The 18,928-nt window shown below is 38.5% G+C and overlaps 1 protein-coding gene across 8 annotated transcripts in view; it reads right to left on the bottom strand.

Annotated features, from left to right (window-relative positions):
• The window catches only part of MARCHF7 (membrane associated ring-CH-type finger 7), a 53,663-nt gene extending 35,084 nt beyond the window's left edge, over positions 1 to 18,579 (bottom strand). For 4 of the 8 annotated variants that reach the window (XR_011967659.1, XR_011967660.1, XM_072612122.1 and 1 more), the window contains exons 1-3: positions 18,288 to 18,485; positions 11,883 to 12,046; positions 1,934 to 2,101 (exon numbers count right to left, since the gene is read on the bottom strand). Coding sequence is in view for 5 of the 8 variants with exons in the window: in XM_072612122.1 (XP_072468223.1) it covers positions 1,934 to 2,101; positions 11,883 to 11,924 (210 nt within the window). In the remaining 3 variants the exon portion in view is untranslated. Of the gene's footprint in view, positions 1 to 1,933; positions 2,102 to 11,882; positions 12,047 to 18,287 lie in introns of all 8 variants that reach the window. The other 4 variants (XM_072612125.1, XM_072612124.1, XM_072612126.1 and 1 more) reach the window with 4 other exon arrangements.
• Between the last annotated feature and the right edge of the window lie 349 nt (positions 18,580 to 18,928).

Genomic DNA, 18,928 nt, shown 5'->3' with positions numbered 1-18,928 from the left:
GTGTCCAAATCAGATTTACATATATTGAACATCTTTAGCATTGGTTTTGGAAAATCTGCCTTGATTTTTCTGGGATAAAACTAGAGAGATACAAGTTGTAATATTAAAATTGTATCAAAGAACATGAAACTAGAAGACTCTCAAAGATGCCACAGAAATTCTCTTTACACCAAAGGGTTCAAAAACATCTTTTACTAAACAAAACCCTCACTATGCAAATACTACTATTATCACTATCATCTTTCAGAATGTTTCCATCTATATTAACTACCATAAATTATCAATATATGGCATATTAATAACAAACTAGAAATCTTTGGAAATGGTCATATCCAAAACTTAAGACCACTTTTTCCTTCAACTCTCCACAAAAGAAAAAAAAATACAACACCTTTGAAGCCTTTCTTTACAACAAAATATTGTGAAGTGAAAGTAGAAAGAATGCTGGAATTTTACATCTAAGAACTCAGGTCTGATCCCCTTGTCATTTATTACCTGTGTGGCCCACTCTTCACTTTTCTGGGCCTCAATTTCCTAATCTGTACAATAAATGAGTTAAAACTAGGTACCCCTTTCCAGGCTCAAAATTATGAGCCTAAGGAGTAACCAAATTCTAGACGAATACAATTGAGTACTGAAAGCTCTCCCACACTCTGGTTCTGTTCCCAAGGTGTATAAATTTATTCCCTAACAGTTCTAAAAGTGGTTCCGTTACCATTGGAAACTACATTGGAACTTTCTTCATAGCACTGTTTTCACACAAATAATAAAATCTGTACTAATAGTAAATATGGCCACAATAGCTCTGCAAATATTAAGAATAACTTTTTAATCTACATGAAATTGAATTTATCTTAAAAATAAGGGCCTAAAAAAAAAAAAAAAATAAGGGCCTAATTTTAAAACCACAATTTTCAATATGTCTTATACATGAGAAAGGAATGGTTTTATTTTTGGTCACAAGTTGAAGCAGAAAAATTTCATCACAAGTTCTAAATCTTAAATTAATATTGTAAAAGTCCCATACCTTTTATGTAATCAACACCTTCCCCTTCAAGAACATTTGGACTAAGAAACTTCGACCTCTCATGCAAGATTGCCCAAGGAGCTGGTGGCAATTTTACAAGGATGGTATTACTCTTATTTGAAATAAGTTCAATTATGAAAACCTCCTTTTAACCCAACACAGAATCCAGAGTTATAAAACTGGTATTAGGGATGCTGATTTACTTTCCAAGGTAAGTTTTACTAAAAATCCAGTGAGTCTTATAACTAGCAAATTCCCCAACTACATTCGTAACAAATTACTGAACTCTACTTATATTCATCTCTTCTATAACTTCAGTACTTCTTAACATGAAGTAAACTGTATTAAACAGCAATGTACTACACTTTTCTCTAATAATACTCATGGCAATACTTTCTTCCAAGACCACAGAGCACCAGGTAGGCATTTTAATTGAAAAAAAAATAAAAACAAAAAACTCATAAAAGGTCCTAAGATTAAAGTATATAGATGTATCATTATACAACAAGCCAAAACTTATGCCCTACTCATGTTGGATCATTAGTATCCCATACAAAAGAATAGTCCATTAATCACTTATTTGTTTTTCTTTAAACTTGTCAAAAATGTTTTTGTTTTGGGACAAGGGAATGGATGTATAAAATAACAACTCAATTATTTCATTATTACTTTGGGCATGCACTGTAATTTAACACCACCAGAGAGGAGGTGAGAAGAAAGAAAAACAAATTTTAATTTCCTTATTAAAGGAGGTTTAGAAATGTACAATGCATTTAGTCACGTCTGCAATTCAAGTTAATTTTGAAATCTTAATTTTAAAAAATGTACAATAATCTGATTACTTCACAAATTAACTATTAATGCAGTAAATGGGAAAATAATTTTAATGTTTCAAATTAATGTTACCTGATGCTCAGAATTCAGTCTGAATGGAGATTCTCTTGGGTGATATGCATCACTCATACCACTTCCTCTGCCTCCAGATACAGTTCGAGGACTTAAGGAAGAACTGGAGGGCTCAACAGTTATCCTTCTAGGGATCCTTGAAGGTTTGGATTCCATTCTTAAGGTTGTCTGTGAAATGCAAATTTCAATTAATTGTCTCTGGGGGGAAAAAAGATAAACTCAAGCACACTTATCAAAAGGATAAAGCATCAATACCTAATCTGATTTAAATTGTCATTTGCTTTAAAAAGGGAATTAGAGATTAAAATCAATAAACTAGTTTTGAGTGAGGAGTAGAGATAATACAGTGCAAAATCCTGTGATGGGAAGGTCCTGGCCACTTTATGCAAGCCCTAACTTGGAAAGTGCAATATGCTCTATCTATAAACTGTCCCAACTGGATACTCCTTGAACCAGAAGACAAGGTTTTCCTAAACTGTGTTACGGCACTGAATGAGCCAATTTTTGTGGATAATGTTTCTCTACCCTACATCCTACAAGCAGCTAGTATCTAGGGCCAAATGTAAGAAAAAGACCTTTGTAAATCTCTCAATTGCACAAACCAGTCTGCAGTAGAAAGGAATTTAGTAAGACTCAGTGTTTTCTCATTCTATAAATGAGTTATGGTACAAAACTCAATTGGTTGTTTAGAACATAGATGTTAAATTAATTCAATTCCTAGGCTAATTAACTCCATATTATATTTTAATTTGTGATTTAGTATTTGAATTAAGGAACATGAAGACCCTTCCAAATTCTAGGACTAGCTAGCTCTGAAATTATAAGTGGTATTATTTGAACTTTCTGATCAAATACTAATTTTAAAATGTCTGCTTATTTTTAATGGTGACTATTTTATAAAAAGCCAACTACTGCTTTATCTTCTGCTTACGTTATAAGGCACCCTGAGAGAGAAAAAGCCAGAATGTGGCAGCCAAGTCAAATCACCACCCCTGCCCTTGGAATCTGAGGGAGATAGCCCAGAAATTCTAAGCCAAAGAGCTTTGGGAATAACAGTATTCCCCCCAAAATCAGACCTTCTTCCAGTCCAGTCCCCACAGTCATCAATGAGGGTAGAAATCATAGTGGAGAAGGGGCCAACCTCCCTCACCATCATCAACTGCAGCTGCTAACCAACTGCCACACCAAGAAGCATAGATAAGCACAAAAGGATGTCCCCAAATCACAGGTCCTGCTTAGTTCTAACCCCAGCTCTCACACCCTTCATCTAGAAAAGCAACTCCTGTTGGAGGAGGCAGCCAATCCCACCAGTTGTCAAAGAACTGCTACTCACATAACACATAAGCCACTGGGGCAGGGATGGACAGGAAACTGCATGTGTCAAGGTCAGGACAGCTCCACCACCACCTTGACCAACTTCTCCCATTAGAACCTGATGGGAACAGGTCAGGACCCTAAACCCCAATCATAGGCGTTGGGAATAACAATGTTTTCAACCCAGTGACCTCAGCTATTACCCCAGAAAATAATCCCTACATACAGGAAGCTTAGCAAAGGCTCCAGCAGTTACCACCTCTATTGAAGCCCCAGAGGAGAGAAAAGTTCTTGTCAAAGTCTTTGGCATGGTCAAATGGGTCAACATCAGAGACTGTTAAGATTTTACCAGTGGAAAAGACATTAAAGAATAATCATTTCCATCTACTTTGCCACTGCACTCTAAGGACCATGGGACCTTTCCATTTGAAGTAAGCTCCTTGAGAGAAGGAACTGTCTAACTTTCCTATTTGTATCCCTAGTACTTAGCAGTGTTTTCTTTGCAAATATACATGCACAATACATGTTTTTAATCATTCACCCTTTCATACTCAAATTAGTATGTATAGTCCTCTACTTAATTACTTTTGCTGCTATTTCCCTTTTTAATGTAGTAGGGAAAGTCAAGAAACCTAGGTTCTAAAGCCACAGGTGAACAATATGACCTCTGGTGAGCCATTTTATTTCTTTTTTTGACCACCACCTCCCGCAGTCTTCTCTTCCTTCTTTCAGCTCCCCTCCTTTTACTCCCCTTTACCCTTACTACTTTTTCCCTCCCTTTTAGCCTCCCCTCCCCCTTCTTTCCTTCTTCCCCTCCTACTGACTATAGAAGTAGTCTAGATTTATATACTTAATTTTGTTGTTCCCTCCTTAAACCAAATCAGATAAGAGTACCTCTCAAACAATGCTCATCTCCCTCCCCTCTTTCCCTCTACTCTAATTTTGTGCTTCTTCCTGTGATGTAATTTACCATTTTCTGCTTCCTCCTTTTCATGAAATCTCCTATTACAATCCCTTCGCATCCTTAAATCACATTTTTATCATCACATCACTTACTTTATACCACCTCCCTCTATCTATATATATCCCTTTTATATTTCATAATAGATATACAATTCTCAAGATTAACAAGTATCATCTTCTCTTACAGGGAGGGTAAACAGTTTGCCCAAATTGAGTAACAAGTTTTTCTTTTCTTTATGCCTCTCATGAGATCTGCATTTTAAGATCCAATCTCCTATTGAGTTCTGGCCTTTTTATCAGGAAGGTATGGAAATCCCTTATTTTGTTGAATGTCCATCTCCTTGCCTGAAATGTTATGCTGAACTTTGCTGGGTAATTGATCCTTGGTTGTAGTCCCAGCTGCTTTGCCTTACAAAATATCCTATTCCAATTCCTTCAATTTTTTAACATAGAAGCTGCAAGGTCCTGTGTGATCCTGACTGTAGCTCCTCAATATGTGAATGGTTTCTCTCTGGCTGCCTGTAGTATTTTCTCCTTCACTTGATAGTTCTAGAATTTGGCAACAATATTTCTAAGGGATTTTTAGTTTGGGATCCCTTTCAGGAAGGGAACATTCTTTCGATGACTATTTTGTCCTCTGGATCTAGCACTTCTGGGCAGTTTTCCTTGATGATTTCTTGGAAACTATTGTCCAGACTCTTTTTCTCATCATGGCTTTCTGGTAGGCCAATAACTCTTATATTTTCTCTCCTGGATTTATTTCCCAGGTCAGTTGTTTTTCCAATTAGATATTTTAAGTTTTCTTCTATCTTTACATTTTCTTTGACTGATTCTTGATGTCTTATAGAGTCATTAGCTTCTACTTGCCCAAGTCTAATTTTTATCATATTGTTTTCTTCAGTTAACTTTTGCATCTCCTTTTCCATCTGTCCAATTATTCCTTTTAAGCAATCAGTTTCTCCAGTTAGTTTTTGTACTTCCTTTTCCATTTGTTCAATTTTCCTTTTTAAAGAGTTGTTCTATTCAGTAAATTCTTTTTTCATATTTTGAAAATCATTGGCCAGTTTTTCTTCTATTTCCTTCTTTAGTTCTTCCAAGAGTACTCTTTGTGCATCCCACCAGTTCATAATCCCTTCTGAAGTTTCAGATGGGAGTACAGTCTCAATACAGACCTCTTTGGTATTCATGTTTTGGTCCTTGTCCCCATAGAAAGATTCTATGGTCTTTTCCTTCTTGCTTTGCTTTTTACTCATGATGATGTTTCGTGTACTGTGGCCTCTGGTTCTTTCAGCTAGAAGCTAAAGAACCTGGAGCTGAGCTGCCTGGTGTGAGAAAGGAGTGACCAGGTGAATTCTTCCTTTCTGTGTTACCCCAAATTAGCCCTGGAGCTACCTTGTTAAGTAGGGGGGAGGGGTGGTCTGGTCCAGGGAGATCTCCTCAGCTGAGCTGACGAAAAGGCAAGCTCAGCCTCTGGGCCTTCCTGTCTTCCCGTTTTCCCTGGAGCACTTAGGCATGCCTGGGTCATGGTGCCTAGACTCCACAACCCTGGCGCTCTGGCTGTCTGGAACAGCTCTGATCCCCCACCACTGTAAGAGGAATACTCCTTACAGACTTTCCTTGCCTCATGTGCTATGAGACTGTTTTCCCCTTCTGCTGATCCCATCGTTTCAGGATTTTTCTGGGGAAATATTTTATGGTTCTTTCAAGGTCAACAAGGGGGGAGGAGAGAGCAGTTACTAATCACTCCGCCATTTTGGCTCCCAGGAGTTCAAGTAGGTGACTTACAGACATTTAATCTGAGTCTCAGGAGCAGCTGCTGCAGGTATCTGAGGCACCTCAGTCCTCACTCGCTCAATTTCCCCGGACTCCCACCCTGGGCTGCTATTGAGCCATGTTGCACTGCCTCAGGGCTTTCTTGCTCCATCCTGCCTTGGCTGGTGGGCTATATGCTCCTCCACCCCTTCCTGTCTACCTTCCAGTCTGTGAATCTGCTATAGTCTATCTCCTATTGGATTCTGCACCTCCAAAAGTTGGTCAGATTCTTTTTTTAGCAGTATCTGAAGGAGTTTGTCTAAGAGCTTAGGTGAGTAGTTGTTCTCACTCCACCATCTTGGCTCCGCCCCTCCATTTTGTTCTCTAAAATAAAATTTTTTGAGGTCACTAAATGGTGGGAAGCAGCATGGCATAGTATGGTGGGAAAGGTGCTAGATTTGAAGTCAAAAGACCTGGGTTCAAATTTTGGTTCTGCCATTTGATTACCTGTATAACCTTGGCATGTCACTTAACCTCGTTAAGTTTTAATTCCTCACCCAAAAAATATGAGGGTTATGTTATCTCTGAAGTCTCTTCCAGATCTAGATCTAATGTGACTTAGATTTAAATCAACTTCCTCTCACTGGTTTATAAATATTTTACTCACAATCCAATGGAAATAGCAAAATTATTTACTGTCTCCAGAACATCTCACGGAATAGAACACAACACATTTTTGGAGTTTATTAATTGATGTGTAGAAAGTCACCCAACCTCTCTGGGCCTCAATTTCTTTTTCTAAATTCACTTCTAATTTTAAATCTTATGACGTTCAAATGGAAACGCAGGAGCAGGCAGTGCTTTCAAGAAGGAAAAAGTCTAAGCACAGATACTGCGGTATAGACTCAATCTTTTATTTTGGTTAAGGTTTTATTTTGGTTTATTTTGCAGGGTCCCACTGCTGCTGACCCCTAAGGATCCAAAAACTTGGAGAACTGAGGTTTCCTTTCCTGGTGAAGAAAAATGTACTCATCCACTACAAGTCCTCAGCTGCTACATACCCTGTAGCAATCCGAATGATGCCCTACCACTTTTGTCGAACTTCCCCCACACATCTCTTTCTCCTCAAAATTTCCTCATTCTCACAATTATGTTCTAAGGATCAAATAATATAACAAGAATGTGATTATAAAGTAACATACTTGAAGTATGAAATTGGCACATGAGGTTTTCATCTTTCTACCTAGAAAGTATCCTTTGGGATCATCTAGTCCAACTTAATACATTTTACAGAATGAAGAAAATGAAGCCCAAAAGTTAAATGACTTGTAATGTATAAAGGCAGTAGGAGAGCTAATATTAAAACCTAGATCTTCTAGATCTAAATCCAGGGCTCTTTCCAATATCACATTATTCCTGAAAAGGAGGAAAATCTTGAGATTTTTAAAGAGATTTTAAGACTTTCTTAACAGTGTCTTAACTCAAAAATTCCTATGAAATCCACATGGGTTCTCAACAATCAACAAGCATTTATTTAGCACCTACTATGCTATGTTCTTGACATTAGGGTTATAAAGAGGTTAATAGCTCCTGACCTTAAGGAGCTTACATTACAATGAAAGATGGCATAAAAATATAGAATAGATGGAAAATGATCTGACACTATGGCAACAGGCACCACTATGCACCTTTATGTTTCCCCCAGTATCTTATTTTAATAAGCAATATCAAAACTTTTGTTTCCAGGTCATAGAATGTAAGCTCGTTTCTTTGTCTTTACAAACCCAGAGACCTGGCATGTTTTAGGTGTTGGTTCCACTTACTTTTAAGCAACCTTCTCCCTCCAAAAAGACTGACTTGTCAAGATTTGAACAAAGTTCAAGGTGTCCCCTATGGAAGCAACCTAGTACAATGGGGAAAGCAGTAGCTCTGTAGTCAGAGGATCTAGCTTCAAATCTCACCTACTACACCAAGTAAATTTTGAGTAAGTCACTTAATGTCTTTGGGTCTCAATTTCCTCAATTATAAAATGAGGGTATAGGACTAGGTGGCACAGTGGAGGGCAGCTAGGTAGTGCAGTGGATAGAATGCCGGGCCTGCAATCAGATGGACCTGAGTTTAAATCCGGCCTCAGACACTTAGTAGCTGTGTCACCCTGGGTAAGTCACATAAAGCACTTTGCTCCAGTTTCCTCATGTGTAAAATGAACTGAAGGCACTGGCAGACTACTTCACTATCTCTGCCAAGAAAAGCCCAAATGGGGTCAAGAAGAGTCAGATACAACTGAAACAATACTGGATGCTTTCTGTTCTGCCTTCATGATAACAGTTTTCAGCACATCAGACACTCTCAACCTGCAGGGATTCACTCAGGTATGGCCACTGTGCATGCTACAGTTTCTTGGAGCAATAGGTAAGAGGTGAGTGCTAGGTGGACACCAAAAGTGGATTAGCAACCCTGGAAAGGGCTCAGAGGCAAGTCCTCATACCAGACATACTAATCCTCCTTGAACACCCACACATCCCAAAGAATGCAGGCATTTCTGATGTTGAAATTCTACTTGATGGCTGTCCAGTATGATAGAAGCTACCAAACTTTGGTACAACTTTTGAGGACCTAACATGCCAAGATATCAAGACAATCTGAAATATAGCTTGTTCTTTACAATTCTCAATTTAAAAAAATACACAATTGTTGACTGTATTTTGCACTTTTTCTCTTATCTAGACTGTCCTAAACTTAAATAAGCAACTCTATATAAAACTAGACAAAACTAATTTATTACATCTGAGGTAATATTACTTCCAGAAAAACTGAATTGGGCCAAAATAACATTTATTTTCTTAGATCTCTCAACTATACCTTCTTTATAGCTTTCTGTGGAAATTTTCAAAATCTAAAATCTAAAAACTTATCTTCTCTGAGTTTCATGTTCTTCATCTGTAAAATGAGAACATTATGTCCACTACTTACCTCACAGGACTGTCAGAAGGAAAGCATTTTGTAAAATGTAAAGCTTTATACATCAGTTGAGCTGTTACTGTACCTCTTAAGCAACAGTAATAATCTTAATATTGTTCAATATGATGTTACTCTGAACATAAATATACACTCATTCCACTATGACCAGGCAGATTTGGAGATAAGAAGAATAACCTAATAGGAAAAATGCTCAAAGTGAAACTCAAGGGAGAAAATGAAGAGGTAGAGGCCTCAGAGACAGCAAATTTACAGGGTAAGTAATTATTTCTGGCAACTCCTTTTAGATGACTTGATTGAAATCTGCAATGTACGTGTCACTTGGAAACTTACATAATGTGGTTGCATAAGCAGTAGGTCAAACTAGAGCACTTACTGGGTTAAATGAAGTTTCCTTCTACTCACCAGGATTGAGTGTTTGAAATTCATGCTCTAAGTGAAAAATTACAACTCTGCCTTGAAATTCAGAATCATAGCAGAGTTCTCATATATAGTTAATGCTATAATAACTATAATTAGCAGATGTAGTTCCTGTATATAGTTAGTAAATTTTTGATATGATTATTTTCTTATTTTATTCATGTTGAAAATACTGATGTTACTTCACTATTCAGCTTGGTATATCTTCAAAATACCATACCTATGAAGTGTAATTTCTTTATCAGATACAAAAATATTCAAATTGAGGACATAAAAAAAATTTTTAAATCCAATTCACTGAATTTTTCACCATCACAAATAATTAAAAATCAACTGTAATTTTAAAAAACTAGCAGAATATGATGCTGTACAAGAACTACTACTTAAAGGCCGGGTCTCCAATAGACATGGTTGATGAAACTCAGAAAATGACACAATAGTTTTTCATGAACTATCTATCCATCTTACTTTTATAAGAGTAAAACAATTAGGCAATTTTAATACAAAGAAGATACCAAAGACATGACATTAGCCCATTAGTGTAGCAGGGACCAAGCCAATAAGTGTTAGTCTTTAAAAGTATGATGCAGTATGCCAGGCCTGGTTCCAATCAGAGTGGAGGCTTGATAAGCCTACTTCCAGGCATGCATAATGTAATTTCTCCAATCCCAGAGCATTCAGGCAGGTGTCCTCTATTCCCAATCAATTCACTGCATAAAGACAAAAAGTCTTCTAAACTGGCTGCTGAGCTGAAACTGGTTATGCATACAAAAGGTTCCAGACAATATCTCCCTCTCTTCCCTGGCAGATAGAGGGGACAAGGACTGCCTTCTTTTCTGGTGTGACACAAGAACAGCTTGAACCATGAAGACAAATTAAAAGATTTTTTCATCACCCTCAAGTAAGCTAAAAGGAAGCACCCAGAGGACACCTGCCTGAGTACTGTGAAGTGGAAGAAAGGGCCCCTTCATCATACATGCATAGAAGCAGACTCACCAAGCCTCCAACTGGAAAAGAACCAGGCAAGGAACATTGGGAAACCTCTAAGGACTAAGTTCTTCTCACTAGTCAGTCTCCTATTAGATTGTATTTATTTTAAAATCTCTGGAAATAATTAAGGTAAAGCCCAAGGAGGATAGTTACTAGTGAACTCCAAAATTAAATTCAACTATTTACCAAACGTCTGCTATCTTCAAGACATTACAATATGGTCCAAAGTAAATGAAGCAAAATCTTAAATACTATACTGGAATAGAGAAATGTTATTTATAGTGTAAATATTTCTACAGTAAATAAAAAAACTAAACTTGAAGATCTAAATGTATACAGAAAGTAACAATTCTCAGGAAAAGTAGTGTAACTTAAAGGTTAGGAGTAACATTGTTGAACTGATATTACTAATCAACCTCTGACGTCCAAGATTCACAGCAGAAATTCAGTGACTCTTAAGTAAACAAGGGGCAGACAAGAATTATGAAGATTAACTGAATAAAGTAAATTGAACATGAAGTGATGGATAAAAGAAAGATATTTAAGTAGGAAGAAAGAAGAGCAAGTGTTATAAGGAGGAACTATTAAAGTATCAAACACGACAAATTCCCAAAAATTTTTCATGAAGTTCCAGATAAAATACTAGAGATAATTCATATCTGACAAATTTTGTAAACTTAGGGTGTTAATATAAGGAAAATAGAAGGAAAGAAAAGGGAAGGAGAAAAGAGGGAGAGGGAAAGAGGAGAAGGAAAAACACCCTATAATAGGGTTTTTTAAAGTGGATAGACTTCTAGGTCTAGAGTCAAACCAGTCAAGTCACTTAACTTGTTTGCCTTAATTCACTGAAGAAAGAAACAGCAAACCACTCCAGTATCCCTGCCAAGAAAAGCCCATGGACAGTATGGTCCACAGAGTCACAAAGTGTCTTACACAACAAAGATCTAACAACAATGGACTTCTTCAGCAATCTGGTACAGCCTATAAACCCTCTTTCAAAATATTTTAAGTAAATAAAATAAATAGAATTATAAAGGAAACCTTTAACACTGAAACACAGTTACCAACATTTTTTCCATGTTCATAGACTCCACATTAAGAACTCCTGTCCCAAAACAATGTATAAGTTAAGGCCATAACCAAAGTTTCTAGGTAAAAATTTCAGCTAGATTTGATTCTGTAAGCTCCGGAAGCTACCCCGCCCCCTTTGCAGTGACTCCCAATTAACTGGAGGCTGGAAAAACAAGTATCTATTGTAATGCCACGCCCCTCAGTCTTCAGTTGTTTTGTCATATCAGTAAATCAAAAACTGTAAACTATTTTCAAAAACCTCATTATCACAAATGTTTTGACCAGATGGTTCAAGTTTTCCTTTGAAGGTGTCCTCTAAGTATTTTTTAATAACAAAATATCACAAAAGAACATTTTGTGATAGCATCAAATAAAATTTGCAAATCAACTTTGTGCTAGAGTCAAATCTTTTAGTTTGAATGCAAAAATAATACAAAGTTCTGTGAATTAGCTGTATTACCTGGCATATCAATGGATGAGAGTCAGGAATCCCCAAGTTCATATCCTGCCTCAGACACTGTGTGACCCTGGGCACACAACCTTGTTTACTTCAATTTCTTCATCTGTAAAATGAACTGCAGAAGGACCTGGCAAAACACTTCAGTATCTTTGTGGCCCCTCTCCCTACAAAGGGTGGGAATCATTGAGTCAGACAGGACTAAAACAAACAAGTACTTTATAGATGCTTGTCTATTCTCTATTTGAAGCCTTTGAAAATTAACTACACATAACTCAATCTGCTTCAGAAATTTAAAACCTTACAGATAAGTGTGAAAAGCTACCAGATAATTCTAATGAAAGTCAGATATTTATTTATTTTTATTTTCAGTGACCCAGCCCATCAATCCCACTTTGTCAGGATTACCTAGTCAAGATAGGTCATGAAAACTGTACTCCTCCACCTCCTAGGGTCTTCCATTTTCTCCTCCCCCCAAGACACCTAAAGCCTTCACATTACCACAATCTGCCCTAAATTCCTACTGAAGCTCCCAAGCTCTTCAAGTAACTCTAGAAAATCCATAGTACCGTAAAGAAAGCCAGCTTTCCAGCCAGAGAAAGTGTGAATCCTGTTTGACCTTGAACATGCTACTTAACTTCTCTGGCCTCCTCATCTGATCTGTAAAATGAGAAAGTTGGACTAAATGGTCCTTTAAGATCTCTTCAAGTGCTCAACTAAATATCCTATAATCCTAATACCTTACCATATCCCTCAGTGTCTCCTATTTGTATTTTGTGCCTAACATTTGGCTAGGGACACAGTCATCTCTATCCCATAAATATTTAGTTACAAAATATCTCAAGACCTTTTTGTGACAGTCCTAAATAAAGATTACAATTCAAGTCTAAGGATATGGTGATATTTCGTAATTTGGAGTCAGAGGATCCGATTTCAAACTACAATTCTACTACAGTTTGCATAACTTTAGATATGTCATGAGCTCCTCCCTGGACTTAGGTTTCTTCATTAATAAAATGAGGGGGTCAGGGTAAACAACTTCCAAGATCTTTTCAGTTTAAATCCTAAGAACCATTTAAATTAACTGACATTGAAGCATGACTGATAAAGCCCTTTCCCAAATTAGGATGGCCTCTGTGTATTCTGGAGCTACAGAAATAAGAAATTCCTATCTCCCTTCTCCCCCAGACCCTAAGGGTAGGGTCTGCCCTGGGCACACCTAAGCCTGACCTTGTATGCTCTATTATTTTTGAAAAGTGAAGAATTTCTTGTATAAGATAACAAATCTGTCTTGAAATACTACCAAAGGGAGTTCCCCACCTAAATGCATGCCTACTTCCATTCCAAAGAACCCAGGGATCTTGCCCCTTTATTGGTAGCAAAATAGGGCAGTGGATAGAATATTGGGAGAGGAGTTAGGAACACCCGAGTTAAAATGTGACCTTAGACACTAGGTCTATGACTCTGAGCAAGTTATTTAAACTGCATGCCTCAGTTTCCTCAACTTTAAGTGAGGACAGTAATAGCACCTACCTCTTAAGGCTATTGTGAAGATCAAATGAGATATTTGTAAAGCTCTTAGCACAAGGCTTGACACATAATAGGTAATATATAAATGCTTGTTCCTCTCTCATATTACCACAAAAAAAGAGGAAAAAGTAAGTACAGTAACTTCTGAATGACCTCTAATGCCCCTTTCTGCATAGAGTGACTGGGATGCTACCTATGGATGTTTTGTTCTGTTGTACAGTCTGTACATCCAGACTTACACAACAGCCATAAACTAGATAACCAAACTACGGCCCCACCCATGTTTACATTAGTTCCTATCCCCAGATACTTCCCTGACTTTCTAGCGCTCCCTATATACAATAAAAACTGTATTTATTTCCCCATAACTACTACAGGTAAGAATTCGATGACAGGTGGTCTTTAAAAAAATGAAATCAAAAGTACAAGTACAGTATTATTTGAGGCCTGCCATCTAATTTTCATTAGGTCAAGTCTTATGTTTTTAGTCTGCAGCACCTGATAAATTGTACAATTTAATAATGTGAACAAAATATGAATTCTTAAAACAATTTCCTCAAGGCTTGTATCATTTTATTTTCAAAAAACAAGAAAAGGTTTTTAACCCAGTTTCAGGGGAAAAAAATTAAGTGATTATTATAATTCATTAACAAAGTATAGTCAAAAATCTACAATTTGTATCTAGAATAATTCCCTTTGCAGACTACTTGGCACACCATTTTTTACTGTACCACTTTGGCCAAAGAAGTAAGTGAAACTAATTCAATATAACTCTAGTAAAGACTAAATAGAATAATAAGGTATAAGCCATGTCATATCATTATGCCTACACAGCAAAATATAAATATATTCACCCTGTTTTTTTGGAAGCAAAAGTGGTACAGTGCTGGATCTGGAATCAGAGGACCTGGTTGACATCCTTGCTCTGCCAGGATTTAACTTATGCAACCTTAGATAAAAGGATCGGACTACCTTAGCCTCCAGGTAGGAGGGCTAGGTGGCAGAGTGGATACAATGGATAGATCGCATGGCCAGGAACTCATCTTCCCGAGTTCAAATTTGACTCCAGAGACATTAGCTGCATGACCCTAGGCAAGTCACTTAACCCTGTTTGCCTCAGTTTCTTCACATGTAAAATGAGCTGGAGAAGGAAATGGCAAACTACTGCAGCATCTTTGTCAAGAAAACCCCAAATGGGGTCAACAAAGAGTTGAACACAACTGTAATTTCTAAACAAAAACCCTCTTATGTTCCCAAGCTCCCAAACCATGATCTTATGACTTAACTCCACACACTGTCATATGGGAAAGTGGATCCTATTTCCCCAATCTACTGTATATGGAAGTCTTCAAGCAGTTTGGTGTAGTAGATTAAAGAGCTGGATGCAAGTCAAGAATATCTGAGTTCAAATCCTGCTTCAGACATTGTCTAGTTAAGTCTCTTGGCAAGTGATTTTTCTTAATCATAAAAGACGAATAATAAAACCTACCTCACAAAGTTGTCACAAGGATCAAATGAATGATATATAAAGTTCTTTGCAAACTTTAAAGTGTTATATAAATGTTAGCTATTAACATTTAAATATTAAGTTGGCTATTAATATTAAAGTCATGCCTATGGTAGAACCTGATCAAACAAAAGGTACTGTAATATACAATGGAATTCAGTAAAATTATGCTATTTTAGGACCTAGTAAATTGTTAGTTACCTACCTTAATAAAGTGCTACATAAGAATGAAAAATTTACAAAACACTTTCCTCTAATAACCCTATGATATTAGTAGTATAAAGATTATCCTCTTTTGTAAATAAAAAAATTGACCCTCAGAATCTAAATTTTTTTTCCCCACACCTTGCTGCCTCTATATAAAGAGGACATATGAAGTGATCTAGTATCAAAGGTCCCAAGGACAGCTTTGTAACAATCCAAATTCCATTTCTCCTTCTTTATCTCTCCCTAAGGAAATACTTATGTTTCATACTAAGTAACTGAATCATCAGTTCTTTCTGTAAAGAATTCATATGTAATCCACCTAGAAAAATAACTACCGTTTGACTAAAGCCTAAATAAAAACAGGGTAAAACAAAATGGTAATCAGAGGGAAAAATTTGGCATGTTGAGCCTCTCCTTCAAAAATCTTTGGTATTTTCATAAAACTATGTATGTTTGTGTCTTATTAGCACAATAATATAAAGAGCTAAGTGTTTCCTAAAGGCTGATCTCACCTTGTCACTCAGCTCCCTATTCACACCCTAGTATCTTCAGTTCATATTCCAAATGTAAATGCCTATCTTGTACAAGAAACCGGATCCTTTCAAGTATTAGAGCTATTCCTCTCAAACAACCTTATCTTTGAACTGTTTATTTGCATTATTCTCTTTATATTTATTCTGTATAAATTTATATACGAAGGGAATACTTGTCTCCTACATTAGCATGTAAGCTCCTTGGGAATAGGGATTATATTCATTGTATTTGCAACCATAGAGTAGCAGTATGGGACACTTAAATAGTAGGGACTTAATAAAAACCTGACTGATTAGAGCAAGTAATTTAATGTTAACATGCAGAACCAACAAAAACCTGTAAGAGCCAGAGGACCTGGATTCTAATTCTGGCCCTGCTGCTTTACTATTACTTTGAGCAAGCAATGTTCCTGAAGAAAACTGGGTCAGGTGTTGAATTTGGAGTCAGAGCACCTGCTACCTATACCTCTCCTCATCTGTAAAATGAGGCTGATCTAAATGATGTCTAATGTCCCTCACAGCTATAAATCTATCATCCTGTGATCCTAGGACTCTTTGGGCTTCAGATTTCTTATGTGTAAAATAAGACTCATTATCGAAGGTTCCTTTAAGCTCCAAATGATCCTAATACATGGAGATAAACTCTTTAAAACTTCCTAAAGATCATTTAAGGAAGTTCTTGATGATGAGGTCAAATGAACCCCAAATTAGTAAAAAGAACTTAACAAACATCTTGTTCTCTTTTGTAAAGTGAGTTTTAGTTTTCAACTATAAAGGTCAAGTATTTTTAGGTTATAGTTAGAGACATAAGGAGAATGTTAAATAGAAACGTTCAAATAATAATGGAAGGAAAACTAGTTTTTCTCAGTAGAATCCGAAAGCCTGCTCTCTTCCAAAATGGCTGCCAAAACGGGTGTCAACTTGGTGACTTAAAAACCGGTTGTTCTGCATATGCAGCATAACTGGTAGAGCCAACAAAAGAATATATTTGGGAGCAAGCAGAACCAGCTTTGATAATATCCAAGGGGTGAAAGGTAAAAATGTATTTTAAAAATGTTTTATGTACTAATGAATTTAAAATCTAGCCAACTACCAGTCCTTAAAAATACTGATTAATTTGTAAAATAACAAAGCTATCTCTCTCTTTGATTATCTTCAGGTTCATATCATGATTTATTACCATTTCCAAAATTAAAGGGAGGGTCAACCATGGAATGGAAAATTTTTACAAAGGATGGGGATGGCACTGTAATACTGACTACTTCCAAAAAATGATTTTTGTGGGGCAACTAATAATCTTTAACAAGAAGAATGATAATGAATTACAAATTTATCTATGGGTCAGAATAACTATCAGTTATTTATTAAAGTTGCTGTGAGATGAATGTTAGTCTAAAATAAAATCTACAGCTTCTGATGATTTTGTTTCACTTGATCTATAGGTCTCCTTGATATCTATTACCAAATCTCAACTGAAATTCTGATGGTTCATCTCTTTATTCCAGGTAAGGACAAATAACCTGGAAATCCAGGGAGCAAATGACAGATCCCAAGGAAGACATACACAAAAAAAGAAAGAAATAAGTTTTGCTCTTACTTTTATCATTCAGAGACTCTATTACAGTTAATGCATAGCAGATAAAAGATTTTGAGCAAGTTTTATCTTTCAGCCTCAGTTTCCTCACCTGTAAAATGGGAAAAGTAATATCAGTATTTTTCACTACCTACTTTCACGCCTGAGGAAAGTCCTTTGTAAACTTGAAAATGTCATTTAAGAGTGAGTTATTATGACACAAGTAAAATCCGCAATAAAACCCTCCCAACATTTGCCCCCATGCCAGTAAATTTCCATTTATGCCCGGTTTATCCTTCTGTGGCCAAACTCGTCTTTTATTTGTTAATTAAAATCAAACAATTAAATTTGATCTCTATTGAGCAATCCTCTGCCAAAATAAAACAGCGTCGTAAAGAACCATTTGAAGGCCCAGAGGTCCAGGGTCCTATAAAAATGGTGCCTACGCCAGGGGCGGCCGCGTTGAGGATCAGTTTTCCCTCCACTACACTCTACAAGGCAATCCCACTCCAGCAAAGAAACGGGGGGACGCAGAAAGCTTCCACGCAAACCCCAAAACAAGGCTCGAGCGGAGCGGCTTTAATTCAAAACCTGTTAGCACTTTATAATCAACAAGTAATCACCCCAAATCGGGTCGGCCGGGCGGGTCCATCTCCCAAAGCGCCCTCCCCACCACTGCAGGGCCTAAAGGGCTCCGGAAACCCGACCCCGGCCTCCCGGCCTCCCTCCCCCACGACACATTTTTTCCATCAAAGATCCCCTCCATTCTCCACCCGACCTACTGTACCGAAACACCAACACGGGGAAGGGTCCCCCTGACTCGCCCAGCCCGCTTAGGAGCTCCTCTTTCCCTTCCCAAGCCTCAAGGCCCCGACCCAAAGTCTGGCCTGGGCCGCACCCCAGGGGTCCTCAGCACACGCTCCGGGGTGGTAGGACCTGCTCCCTTCTTGGGTCGGGGGCCGGCTCTCCGCCGTCCTCCCCTTGGCCCCGCGCCCTCCACCCACCCACCAGGCCCCTTCCTCCTTTCGGCTTCCGTGGGTGCTCGAAGAAAGGCTTACCTCCGACGCGCATAACCCTCTGTCCCCGGACACACACTAGGCCGGGCGCTTCTCCTTCGCCTCCTCGTAGCGTCCGGCTCTCCCGTACCCTTCCTCCTCCCGCGAAAAAAACGGCTTGCACCAGGCACAATGGCGCTCGCCCCTCTCCCAGCTCCAGCGCAAAGGCAAATCGCCCCCGTCACGTGCCCCGCCCCTTCCTTTCTGAGCCCTGCGCGACGTTCGCCCGCTCGCCCGCGTCTCGCGAGACTCGTGTGTTTCCTGGTGGGGATGGAACGTGGGGTGCGTGGGGAGGAGGAGCGCCCAGCCCGCGGGGTGGTGCTCGGGCCCAGGGAGCCGGGGCGGGCGCGGCTGCCCCGCTGAGAAGGCTGGGAATCGCCGGGGTCTGTGGAAGCTGGGCCGCGTAGGCCTGCAGGCCTTTGCTGAACATCCGCAGCCGCGCATCTCGCTTTCCCCGGCCCGCGGCTCCCTTCGCCTCTTCTGCCCCGCTTCCCTCCGCTCTGTGGCCCGATGACAGGTGCTGCCTTGCCAGGTGGCCATTCCCTCTCCTCTGCCGCAGTTCGGTGGTAGGACTTAGCTCTGGAAGCGCCCTTAAAGGCCGTCTGGAAATCATCCAGAACCAGCGTGGGTTTGTGTAACGGTTT

The sequence above is a fragment of the Notamacropus eugenii genome, chromosome 5 (assembly GCF_028372415.1).
Source record: "Notamacropus eugenii isolate mMacEug1 chromosome 5, mMacEug1.pri_v2, whole genome shotgun sequence".
Taxonomy (NCBI): Eukaryota; Metazoa; Chordata; class Mammalia; order Diprotodontia; family Macropodidae; genus Notamacropus; species Notamacropus eugenii.
Note: the sequence above shows the minus strand (reverse complement) of the source record. Positions and strands in the feature narration are given on the sequence as shown.